General features: G+C 49.8%; 3 protein-coding genes across 3 annotated transcripts; all 3 read left to right on the top strand.

Moving 5' to 3' along the window:
- Positions 1-4595: 4595 nt before the first annotated feature.
- On the top strand, positions 4596-5149 carry J7T55_015720 (uncharacterized protein; the record flags this gene model as incomplete). Its single annotated transcript, XM_053139979.1, has 2 exons — positions 4596-4643; positions 4727-5149. 2 exons carry the CDS (start codon positions 4596-4598, stop codon positions 5147-5149), a joined length of 471 nt encoding a protein of 156 aa, XP_052997438.1.
- Positions 5150-5799: 650 nt separating this feature from the next.
- On the top strand, positions 5800-7238 carry J7T55_015719 (uncharacterized protein; the record flags this gene model as incomplete). The annotated part of the gene is made up of 5 exons (XM_053139978.1): positions 5800-5975; positions 6030-6274; positions 6327-6461; positions 6518-6576; positions 6909-7238. 5 exons carry the CDS (start codon positions 5800-5802, stop codon positions 7236-7238), a joined length of 945 nt encoding a protein of 314 aa, XP_052997437.1.
- Positions 7239-8575: 1337 nt separating this feature from the next.
- J7T55_015718 (uncharacterized protein) lies at positions 8576-12394 on the top strand (the record flags this gene model as incomplete). The annotated part of the gene is made up of 8 exons (XM_053139976.1): positions 8576-8716; positions 8783-8836; positions 8897-9869; positions 9953-10399; positions 10479-10541; positions 11295-11399; positions 11467-11753; positions 11855-12394. 8 exons carry the CDS (start codon positions 8576-8578, stop codon positions 12392-12394), a joined length of 2610 nt encoding a protein of 869 aa, XP_052997436.1.
- Between the last annotated feature and the right edge of the window lie 42 nt (positions 12395-12436).

Below are 12436 nucleotides of genomic sequence, written 5' to 3'. Positions count from 1 at the left end.
GCAATGTGCAGCAGGTAATGGGCTGCCAACTCTGATACAACTCGTTGAATGAAGGATAAGACACGTTTGAGATCCCCTCGCTACGTTTCCGTACCTACTGAGCAATGATCTCAGCTTTCGCGTATCACTCAGGAGCCCAATATTTCCCGTAGCGGATGCCTGTAGAGATGCAGAGAAATATAGATAGTATCAATCGCGAGTTAGAGAATCTGCTACACGGGTCAAGCAAACTGAAAACTTTTGGCGTGCGTCGTGCATTGCATTTGATGCGCACACAGTCTTCTGGAAGCTCCCAGATTTTACCACTTCAGAGGTTGACCTGCAAGCTTCAAACATTTTCTGCGAATACTCTAATATGCTTTTGCTCCAGCTTAAGAGTGGCCAATACAGTGTGCACACACTATAGCGTACGTTGACTGAGGCTATCCAAAAGCCGCATTTAGGCAAATACAGAGTCTTCCCATATTTGAATAGTCTCTTTTTCTCTGGATATAGAATTGCGTTTTTCTCTATATCTGCTTGTTTCCCTTTCGACCGCATGCAATTCAAGGAAAAAATAGACAAGTTCGCAGAGACGGCTGGATCTCGGGTGGAAGTCGAGAATTCACCGCAAGTATAACAAGATCGCCACTCGTGGAGAAGAGAAGGACCGGGCAGCGCAGAGGGACCACGTGTGAATGCTGTCATATCCTTACTAGAGATGCATCTCTCCACGTCCATATTTTGTCTTCTCTGTCCAGAACGGGGAATTTTGTTTCAATCATTCCCGGTTGATGGTTTGAAATCTTCCGGTCCTAAACGGGCACATCCACATCGCCACGTGGATCGAGATGATTGCTATTGTCGCTATTTCTCGTTACATCCCAGCCCGACCGGTCCAGCCGGTCTAGGGTGTTTATGTTTAGTAGGGAATACCCCTGATTGGTGATGGGACAAGGGAGGTATGGACAGGGGGCCATTCGGAGACGAAGCGAAGGAAATTGCAAGCCCTTCACGTGCGTACCATATGCTCACGCCTTGCCCATTTCTTCGAAAGCCAGTGTTGTGAGCGACTCGGCTTGTGACCAGAGAGGGGTGTCCTCTAAACGGACAATCCCTCCAATCCGTGCATGCCAGCCCTAATATCTCCGCCAGTCATTCGGTCGAATCAAGCTCACGCCAAGATTGGCGTGGTACGACAAGGATTAATTGACCTGCGAGACATGCAATGTCACCAGGTGAGCACATCAAGATGACAGGATGGAGGGCTGCCCAAGCAGTCATCCCACAAACTATTCCCCCGAGGCCCCGCTTATAATCTCGGGGATGGTGATAATGGTCACGAACTCCTAGCCATAAGCGAGCTGGCCGAGGCACGTTTGCGAGCGGGCGAGGCAGCGAGAATGTGCTGGATGGATCTTCAAAGTTGACTAACCATGCTAACTTGCTTTTTTCCCATGTTCTAGATCTCTTCTGGAAAGAGGCCGCGATGCCCCTGGTCACTTATGGGGGCCACGCTTCGTACCGGCCCCACGCGCCACATCCCGGGATATGTTTCAGATAGAAACGTGGTGATGAGGTCTAGCTCGAGTGGATCCGCCCTGTCATCACGGGCTTGAGTAATAGTCTGTCAACCAATTTCTCGGGTTTCGCAGCGTCGCAACTGTCAGTGTAAATAGCATGTCGTAGACGGGAGTCAAAACGCAAAGGTCTGGGGTCCCTTGCAGATAGCCAACGTGTGACCCAGCCGAGAGTTTGACGCTGGCCGGCCGCTGTCGGATCAGACCCTTGCGTCGATCTCGGAAACGATTATCGCGACGCAGTTGTTGGGCGGGTGGAGGCGCGTAATGGATAGCAGCTCCCCTTCGATGTCGATGATGAAGCCACCAAACACCTGTGATCACAATTGGTGGATGACAGATCGGTTGGAGGCGCACAAGTAAGGATTGATGCACGGGCTAGGGGTTGTGGGTGGGCGCACTGCACCAACGGCGAAGTGTTCCTCTTCTAGCCCTTGCACTGCGTAAAATTTACCGGAGTCATTTTCCCAGTGCAGGCCATCAAAAGTCCGCAAGCGCAATCAATCTGCAAGCGGGCAGCGTGGGTCACGGCAGGGGCACAGCCCTGCAGCGCATCTCATTTCCAGCGACTTTTCTTTAATGTTCGTTCCTTCTCGGGCCCGAAAGCTTCTCTTGACTTTCAATCTCTTGCTTGCTCTTGGCTTCTTTTCTCATCTTCGTTTCTCGCGGTGCTGGTACCAGCGGACAGATGAGGTCGACGATCATCGATGGACCGCTCATAGCCCACAACGACTCAACTCCACAGGACATGTCATGGCGCCGGTTCGTGATTCGATCATGATCCCTGATCTTCTCGCTCTATCTACTCGAAAAGAATACCACTATTACGACCCCGCTCGGGAACTTTACGCTGGTCTGTGGTGTCTTCTGTTTGGTGCGACTGTCTTCTTGGCCCTGAGACTTTGGGTCAAGCTCAGTCGCCGCCACGGTCTGTGGTATGATGATTACTTGTTGATTATATGTTGGGTGAGTATTGCCACCGAAATTCAATAACTCAAAGCCATTTCGACTTACAAGCTCGCTGCATTTCCAGTTTATACTTTTGGGCACAGACATTCTTATAACCACCGAATATGCCATCGGGTATGCTCAGGGAAATTGGGATGATCGGATGCATATTTTGATCAATATCTCGTCGGACGGAACTGTCGTTGGGCAGGCTTTGACCAAAACAGCCTTTGCCATCACTCTTCTCCGCATGTGCCGTGCTTCAACGCGATCATCATGGCCCTGGCAGCAAGCCCTGCTCTGGTTCTGTATCCTCACTATGGACGGTATCGCTCTGACCAAGTGTGTTTTCCAATGGGCCAAGATGTGTGAAAGAGACGACTACCAACAATGGTATCGTATTCAGGGCTGGTGTCTGAATTGGACATTTGCCCAGGATTTCAAGGAGATCGGTAACAGTGAGTCCGCGTCAGACTAGATGCTATCGTACCAGTGGATTGTCACTCACCATTCTCAGTCTACAACATTGTTATGGATTTCATGTTCGCCCTTTTTCCTTGGTTTATCACATGGCCACTGAACCTCAAACGGGGCGAGAAGATTGGTTTATGCATCACCCTAAGCCTTGGTATGATGTAAGTAAAGACAAAACATCAATGCCTCGTGACAACCAACAGCGAAGTGCCAGCGGCTGACATTGAGTTTATAGGATTGCTATCGTCACTGCAATTCGGACTTGGTGGAAAGACACACCGCTCATGCACGTCCATGACAACTGGTGTAAGTATTTGCTGATCTCAATTTGCTGTTGACTCTCTTTTGCTCTCGGTGATATACCGCAAGCAATCGCCCTATAGCGGCGGCGAGCCAAGTGGAATCGTAATCTCCAAAAAGCCAAGAAGAGTTCGCATCTGCATTGGACTACAGTGTTCAAACTCGCAAGCGATGGTTGCTGACGCAGATTGGCACAGATATGTGGCGGGATGCAGTCTCACAGATCTGGTATTCAGCCGAAGTGGCAGGCACAATCATAGTGCAGTGTGTTCCGGTGCTGAGGCCTTTCATCAAGGACTTGCATACTTCACTCACTTCAAAACGACTTGACGCATCGGAGCCATCACAAGCGAAATCGACATGGCGTGGCTCTACTCTGGTCGACCACAGATCAAAATCAATCCCTTCCCGAACGGCTTCAATACTGTCCAAGAGCGAGGAGAAGAAGTCACCTGGTGTGTTTGAACTGACGGAGATACCCGAGGAGCCAGTAGCAACGGGACAGAGGCAGAGAGGTTATGGTTATCACGCAGATGCTTATTACGAACCTAGTTCAGACACCAGTGTCGACTTACCTGTTCAGGGTATAACTACTACAACAACAACGACGCAACATCTGAATGGGCCGTTGGACTCCTGGCCGCTTCCAACGAGGGGAAATTACTAGCTCAAATTGATTACTCCCTTTACGGGCTACTTTTAATTCTATTGGGCCGCAAATGAGAGACAAAATTCTCAAGATCCGAGTATGAGCTCGGCAGGTGTTTCTTTTCGGACTCAATCACCTCTATGTGACTTGTGTACACTGTGCAAGCAGCATGATCTAATGCTCGGGGACCCCGAACTAAGTCTCTGACTATCAAGATGTTCGACCAATGAGCGCAGTATCGAAACAACACACGAATGTCCAGCCTGAGCTATGGGCAGCACACAACTCAAGGCCAATCTGCTTACGACTATAGTAGCGACTTTGAGTTACGGTGCTATTAACCTAGAAAGTTCATATGGGGATAGCCACCCAATACAAGTGGGTAGTTTCATTTCTTACCTTGCGGAGCCGATAGATACTTAGGCATGGAGTACGCATAATTTCCGGTGAACCACAGCGTCTCGGGCCGAGCCCCGCGAATCGCTAGGTAACGTCATATCATTCCTATGACGTGGATGTGATACCTCTTAGACGAGCGTTTGTCCGCCATCCGTCTCGTGGGACTATCGCGTCCCACACGATCAAGTTCATCGTCTGAGCCCGCACAAGCTCGCTCTTTTTTCTCCATCAAATTCGGACGACCTGGCAGAGCCATAACAGCACCAATGTCGTCCACAATCACGTCAGGGCAGTGCCTCTGTGGCAAGGTCAAGGTGAGTAGCCTAGAGTTGCTATGAGAAGGCATGCCTTACAAATTTACTGCCTCTGGCTAATCAGGCTTGTGTCTAATCCGCAGGTCACTGTCACCGGCAAGCCGCTCGCCTCATTTCAATCCCTGACCTGTCACTGCGTCTCCTGCAAGCGGCGCAGTGGCGGTGTTGCATCTTATGCCTTTGTCGTACCCAAGCAGAATGTTCAATTCCACCCTGAAGCCAACTTTCCAGACTCGATCGCACCGGCTGGCGGACCTCACAAGGTTTTCGTGGACAACCACACTGGCTCAGGTCACCCGATGCATAGGACGATGTGTGCCGAATGTGGCAGTCCTGTGTGCATTATCGAGTCAGCCGACCCCGACGCGAGATGTCTACAGTTCGGTTTGTTTGCAGACTCTCAGGGGGTGGATCTTAATGAATGCAAGCCGGTCCTCGAGATGTTCGCTTGCAGAAGAGTAAAGTGGATCCCTGAGCTGGGTGAGGACGTCCGTGAGAAGGCTTGAAAACTAGCCATGTGTCTAGCTGGCGGTGACTGCGGCACGCACACGTCCAATGGGTTCGCTGTAATTTCTTAATATTGGTAGAAGGAAAATATCCCGAGGTCGAAAACAAATCAGTACCATACTCATGTAGCGATGCGTATGTTGAATGCTTCCTGTTCTCGTGCAACCCATTCATGCTACCCTGGATATAAACAAATCTTATGCGAATCATGTAGAACATTGATATGATGCCATGAACCCTACTGTTCGTTTCGTAACATGAGTCCGAGGTCACAATGCAACTGATGAAAACCATCTGTAGCATTGTTTCTAATTGTCCATACTTATGGCCCATATAATTGCGGAAACCCCCGCGGTGTGTCTAGGATACTGAATCGGGTATAACGGCTTAGCTCTTGTATCTTCAGCCTACATGCACCTCCCCATCAACCCATCCATGGCCAATTTACAGTCCGCGGGGCGTTCCGCGATGTTCAACTGCTGTTGATCTAATTCAGTTGTCGGAAGAGTAAAGGCACCGTCGGAAAGCACAAACAACCATTTTATATGCTGAAGAACGCACTCATCCCAAACTGAGACAGTTCACGCGAGGTCTAAGCCGAGAAGTCACAAGTGCGACTTGATCACCACACTTGCAAGCAATTGTCATCATGGCAGATGCAGCTCTTCGCGAATCTGGGTTCATTGGACGTATTGTCAATAGTACGTCTCAGGATTTTCAAGACTTGCTACGGCGTTTCTCGGCTGTCGCGGAACGGAGAGCCAAATACATCGTCTTCCCGGCTTCAGCGCAAGACGTCTCACGGGCCATTAAATTTGCGACTCGGTTTGTTCCAAGTCTATTGAATCTCATCGGTGCGGTCTACTAAATATTTCGCAGAGAGAGGTTGACTATAGCCGTGAAAGGCGGCGGTAACCACGCCAGTGGCGCCAGTAGCGTTGAGGATGGTCTTGTTATCGATCTCGGCAACCTTAACGGTATCTCTGTTGATAGAAATAAAGAAGAAGTAACAGTCGGCGGCGGATGCCGCTGGGGAGACGTGTACTCGACGCTGCAAAAGCACGGTCTCGTTTGCATTGGAGGTGGCGTGCACATTGTTGGGGTTGGGGGCCATTTGACCGGAGGTAATGGCATGCTCTTCCTATTCTAACGTCACTCACTAATCAAACTCGCTAGGCGGCTGGGGGCCACTGACGGGAAAGTACGGCATGGCTTGCGATAATATACTGTACGCCACAGTTGCACTTGCTGACGGACAGATCGTCTCTACGAGCGCCACTAAAAATCAAGATTTATTCTGGGCTATCAAAGGTGAGCTTGAAAACAGAAGAAATCATTTGTCCACGATCTCATGTTCATGAGAACAGGCGGATCTTCTCAATTCGGTGTTGTAACCGATTTCGTTCTTCGAACATATCCTGAGCCGGTAAGGGATGCCCAGGAGTAATTACCTTTTCGCGTGTGACCAATTTACCGAAACGATGTCTTAGGGCAAATTCTTTTACAAATCATGACTTTCCAAAGTGAGAGTCTCTCTGTTGTTCTTGAGAGGTTCCGAGTGAGATATTTCCTCGTGCGTCGGTGACGTTAGAAGCGGCAAATGACTGATATACAATCATGCAGGCGTTTCTGAATCGAGAACACCGGAAAGATGGATGGTTGATCGGATTCATATTTTTTACAAGGTCCCCTGACAAACATCATTTGGTTCGTTGTCGTTCTCATCGCCCAATTTTAGTCGTCCTGACAAAGCTGCAGCCACTTATCGTACTCAATTTTACTGGCGTCGGGGAGCCGGATCAATACAACGATGTGTGGTCATCATTTCGCGAAGCAGCTATCCCATCCGTGGAGAAGACAATTGGAGATCTTTCCATATTCGATATCTCCCATTCTTTCGATGACACTTTGCTGCAAGGGCCGCCTCGTGTGATGAATGCTGGTTGCGTCGTTACGGAGCTTTGGCCGGGAATGGGAGAAGAGCTCTGGGAATCTTTCATACATTACACGAATTCCAACTCCGACGTGATTCACTCTATGGTCGCCCTCGAATTCCACGCAACACGAAGACGATGTCCGGTAATATAAAACCAGCCCCCTACTCAAGCCCCTTCCAATACTTCACGCCGACTCAGGTTATAGAGTCACTTCTGAGTTATTGATAGGAGCTAAGTTGTTTTCCCATTCATGAGTCTATACACCATGCGGTGGTTATCCATGGCCAGTGAGTGTTCGAATTCACAGCTTACATGGACATTTCAGGTCTAACTAGGAGGAATACAAGACACCACAACTCAGAGAGTGACCAGGGAGCTGCATCTTGGCTGAATGCCAGTACATCAATAATTCGACGCCATCAGACTCAGAACGGAGGTAAAGACTTAGGTCTAGCAGCGAATGCGACGAGCTTACCGGCAAGCCCCCAGGATATATGGGGGAAGAACTACGATCGACTGAGGTATATCAAGGTAAGCAGATGTGAACGGCTTATTGTACAAACATATGTCAACTAATCAGGGATTAACAGGCGAAGTACGACCCTAATTCAGTTTTCAACAGGTTTCACTCGATCGAACCTCTTCTCTCCAGATCGAAGGTTCAATTCCAGGCCGAGAGGGGAGGTAACAACCTCTAGTGTATAAGATGGTATCGCTCGCAGTGCTAAGGGAGAAATAAATATGCCGAAGATGATTTGCTTTGAGATAAAACGCTTTAAAGAACATGTACCATACCAGGACAATATTTCAGCTATGCTGGGCTACAGTTTTGTAAACAAGCTCTCTTCTACCAGCATCTTCTACATCGCTCAGACAGTCGAATCACATGTCATAATTAAAACCTCCATGCGTCTTGTGAATTTTCGAGGCTGCGAAGGAATGCATAACCTTTAAGATCTGAAAGATCTGATTGAACACGTTCTGTCTAGTACCTAGGAGTTAACGCAATAAAACACAAGCTGTGGGTTAAACAGGGCAGCGAGCCCTGCGACCACATTCCGTTATCAGACACGAATCAAGGTGGTTAGCTAGCTAAGGGAGTCCGGCGAAGTGGAGTCTCCACGGAAGAGAACGCGGGGAAACAGGGAGGCGGGCAACAAACAGACTTTCGCTTAAGCTGATACAGTAAGGGGTTACCCGTACGGGAAGAGATTCGGGTATCGTGGGAGCCCTGTTTGTGGTGCACGCCACCAAGCTGGTGAGCCCTGTCGGCCACATTACTGTCTCCTGACATCTCCAAGGTGTGATATGGTTTTAAGTTCCGCGGAAAGACACACACTATTCGGAATGTGGGGACTTGTATGGACAATCCTTTTTACCAAGTCCAGTCACATATGACATCCACGAAGTCCCGTGTATCGTGGATATGCATGCTGCGTTTCTTGTTTCTCACTCACAGAATTCTTACTGCTCTGGCCCAGTCTGGACATGGCCCCTTCAAAGACCGAATCTTTAAAAGAGCGGGAGGCTCATGGTGAGGTTAATACGGTAGAGGATATTGAAAGAATTCCCACCGGTCAAGTCGACAACTATCATGGGCTGACATTATCCATTGTCCTTGTTTATCTGGTAAGGCTGTCTCCAGGCTCGCGCTTCAGACATGAACCTCCCCGCTAATGCACAACGTCCGCGCAGTCTCTTGTTCTTGTTAACTTCGCAGGCATGATAACGGTCGTTTCTTCCGGCTTGGTTCGTACTCTTTTGAAACCTCCCAATTCAGCTGTCTACTAAGACTGGATAAAATCCTAGGTTGGCACGTACATGGCTGCCGACATTGGAGATCCGGGCAAAGCGCAATGGCTTCCGCAAACCAACACCATAATAACTCTCGCTTTCGTCACACCGATTTCCCAGGTCGCAGATTACTGGGGCCGCAAAGGGCCACTAGTCATCGCCTCTGTGGTGACCTGCATTGGGAGCATTATCGTTTCCCGGGCTACTAATATGAGCATGGCCATTGCAGGAAACGTGCTTGCCAGCACCGCCAATGCAGTCTCGCCACTGGTCTTTGCCGTTGCCGCAGAAATTGTGCCTAGACGCTACCGATCGCTCGCGCAAGGCGGAATGACTGGGATGCAGTCGACCGCAGGTATGGTGGCATTGTTAGGCGGAACAACTCTATGCAAGGACTACTTTGAAGGATGGCGTATCCTGTGGTATTTGATCGCCGGAGTCGGTGGGCTTACCGCAGTGATCACATATTTCTGCTACAACCCTCCTCCAAGAGAGCTACAAATTGCTCTGAGCCTGAACGAAAAGCTTCGTTGCTTAGACTGGGTCGGCATCTGCGCGGTCCCAATCGGTCTGACTCTCGTCGTCGTTGGGTTGACATGGTCACAAAACCCATATAATTGGAACGATGCACATATTCTCGGCCCTTTCCTCCTCGGCATGGTCATACTCGTCTTGATAGTCTTCTATGAAGTCAAGGTCAAGAAGGACGGTTTGTTCCATCATGGCCTCTTCCGAAAAAGTCGGAATTTCCCTCTCGCCTTGATCCAGATATTCGTTGAGGGTTCCGTTTTCTTCACAGCCAACACATTCTTCACGACAGAAATCGCGATCCTGTTCACGACAGATCCGCTGCAGGTTGGTCTGCGCTTTTCCATGACTTTCGTGGCCGCATTTACAGCCAGTTTCATCGTGGGATGGTATATATCCTGGAGAAAGGCGTTGCGAGGATCCCTGATAGCGGGCTTCATTTGCTTTACTGCTTTTTATGGTAGGCATGACCGACTCAGAGAGACGGGTAAAGCCACACCTAGATATAACGGACTAACCAGTCTCCAGGTGCGATGATAGCAGTCGATGAAGGAAGTTCAGAAGAGATGTGGGGCCTGGCCATCATCTTAGGGCTGGGTCTCGGTGCTGTGTTGACATCATTAGTCACCGCTGCTCAGTTTGGCACCCCTCCTCAGCTCATCTCACTCAGTGTGGGTGCTTTGCTCTGTGTGAGGACATTTGGCGCCGCGATCTCGCTCCCCATCAACAACGCCATCTTCAACTCGCAGATCAAGAAAAACCTTGGGCCTAACATCGCTGCTGCCGTATTGCCCCTTGGTCTCTCTGCGGAAGTTTTGGGGCGATTCATCGCAGCATTGAGTGCCAATGATCAAGGCGCTCTTGCTCAAATACCCGGCGTGACCCCTGAAATTGTCCAGGCTGGTGTGCAAGCCCTTAAAGGCGCATATGTCTCGTCTTTCCGTATTTTGTGGATCATGCCGCTTGTGCTGTCTGTTTTGGCTCTCACATGTAAGCACTCAAGTCCTCCACCCTATACTCGCGCAGTGTCATCCACTTCGTTTTCCGCGAGCTGATGGGGTATATCTAGCTTCTTTGTTTCTGGTCAACCCGCGTGAAGAGTTTACCATGCATGTCGATGCTCCAGTTGAGAGTGAGTTAAATAATGGGGAGAAGGTGCTTGGCTAGGCAATTGGATTAGAGAGAATCTGTCTATTCATGTAAAAACATCATAACCTTGTAACCAAGTATCATGGAAAGCCATATGATGAGCCAACACCGAGACCTAGTTTGGGCCATGCGCATTGGATAGTTGTCCGGATGCTTGGTACTGGCTAGTAGTGTAATACAAATTAAACGTGCACCTAGGTAATTGCTCAGTTGCTACAAAGACTGAAATCATGCACTGGCCTGCTGATGTAGCATCGTTATCAATCTCAGCTTACTGTGACGAGAACGTAATGAATTAGGGGCCTTGAGGGCTTTGGGGGGAAGGGGTCATTGTAATCGGTAATGTGACCTGAGGTAGACAAATTGGTTTAGACTAGAGAAGGAAGGGCTGTTGTCAACTTTGCATAATGTGTGAAAAGACGGGTCACGATTTTAAGTTTTCTTTCAAGTTATCTGAACCTCGCCGGGATTCACTGCCAGCGGCGAGGTGCCGTGCGTCGTGGCGGAACGGAACCTTGCGTGGATCGCCAATTCCGCGGCTCCGGCCGACTCATAACGATTATCTCCGGTCTGCGACGGAACGCTCCAAGAGAAATAAACGCGAACTTCCCATGATCTGAAGTATAAAGAGTCCATAATGTGGCAAGCGTGCACGGTACTCGCACGACGTTTATCGTTGCTCGGCATAACCACGCACAACACATCATCGAACGAACCTCCTCAATTGAGCTTGCAGCGAAGATGACCCGCGCAGAATACATTTTCAAAGGCGAGGGGGAAGAAGGAATCGCTGCGGATGTCTATTACCGGAAAAGAGAGTCGACCGAGGCCTTTCCAATAGGTCGGTTCAATAACGCCGACGCCAATATTGGCATTAAGGGTATCGGCTGACGTCCCGTTGCTTGCAGCGTTGTACTTCCACGGCGGAAATTTTACGGTCGGGTCAAAAGAGTTGCTCTCTCGAAGCTACATACAGAAACTTCTCGACCTGGGCTTCGTTGTCGTGTCAGCAAATTATCGGCTTTGCCCCACGATCTCGGTGTTCGACGGGCCAGTGACGGACGCCTTGGACGCGTACAAATGGACACAAAGTACGCTGCCGGGCTTGCTGCAAAACGAGGCCGGCATGTACGTTGATGGTTCCAAGATTGTAGTTCTGGGCCATTCTGCCGGCGGTCTTCTGGCTCTTCTGACGGTATGTTTCCGTGACAGGCTGCACATTTGTGCCACCTTGCTCAAAGCAAGGCTCCAAAAGATAGATACGATTTGCTAATATCTGGGGTTTCGATTGCACAGGCCAGCTCTCCCGACCCGCCTCGAGCCATATTGGACCTATTCGGAATGAAGTATCTACGAGATGCATCATTCCACACGCCCAGTGCGGCTTTTGCAAAACTCCCGCCTTTCGAAAAGGCATTCCTCGATCAGATACACGAGCAGGTCCCTCCTCCGAGCAGCGGCCCATCTCCAATGACGGCGAAGGGCCCCGACTTCTCAAACTTCAGAGTCGCGTGGATGTTCAACCTCGTCAAGGAAGGCACGCTCTTCTCGACCGTCGTAGCTGATGGCGATTATGATCGAGTCGACCCTGCAACCCTGTTCGCCAAAAAAGGAAAGGGTTTCCCGCCCACCTATTTCATTCATGGCACCGCAGATACACTCGTGGACTCAAAACTATCGCAGCGCGCACACGATGAGCTGCAGGCCAACAGCGTCGATACCAAACTAGTTCTTGTCGAGGGAGCGTCCCATGGGTTTGACGCGAAAGCCCAGCCAGGTGACGAGACATTCGCGATTGTGGAGAAGGGGTTTGAATTCCTCAAGGCGCACCTCTGATTCTCGTGAGTAGTGCAGGGTATCTGCCGTGTTATATATACA

Source organism: Diaporthe amygdali (assembly GCF_026229845.1).
Source record: "Diaporthe amygdali strain CAA958 chromosome Unknown NODE_5_length_1802954_cov_64_987939, whole genome shotgun sequence".
NCBI classification, from domain to species: Eukaryota; Fungi; Ascomycota; class Sordariomycetes; order Diaporthales; family Diaporthaceae; genus Diaporthe; species Diaporthe amygdali.
The sequence above is the reverse complement of the archived record's forward strand: the minus strand, read 5'-3'. Positions and strand labels throughout refer to the sequence as shown.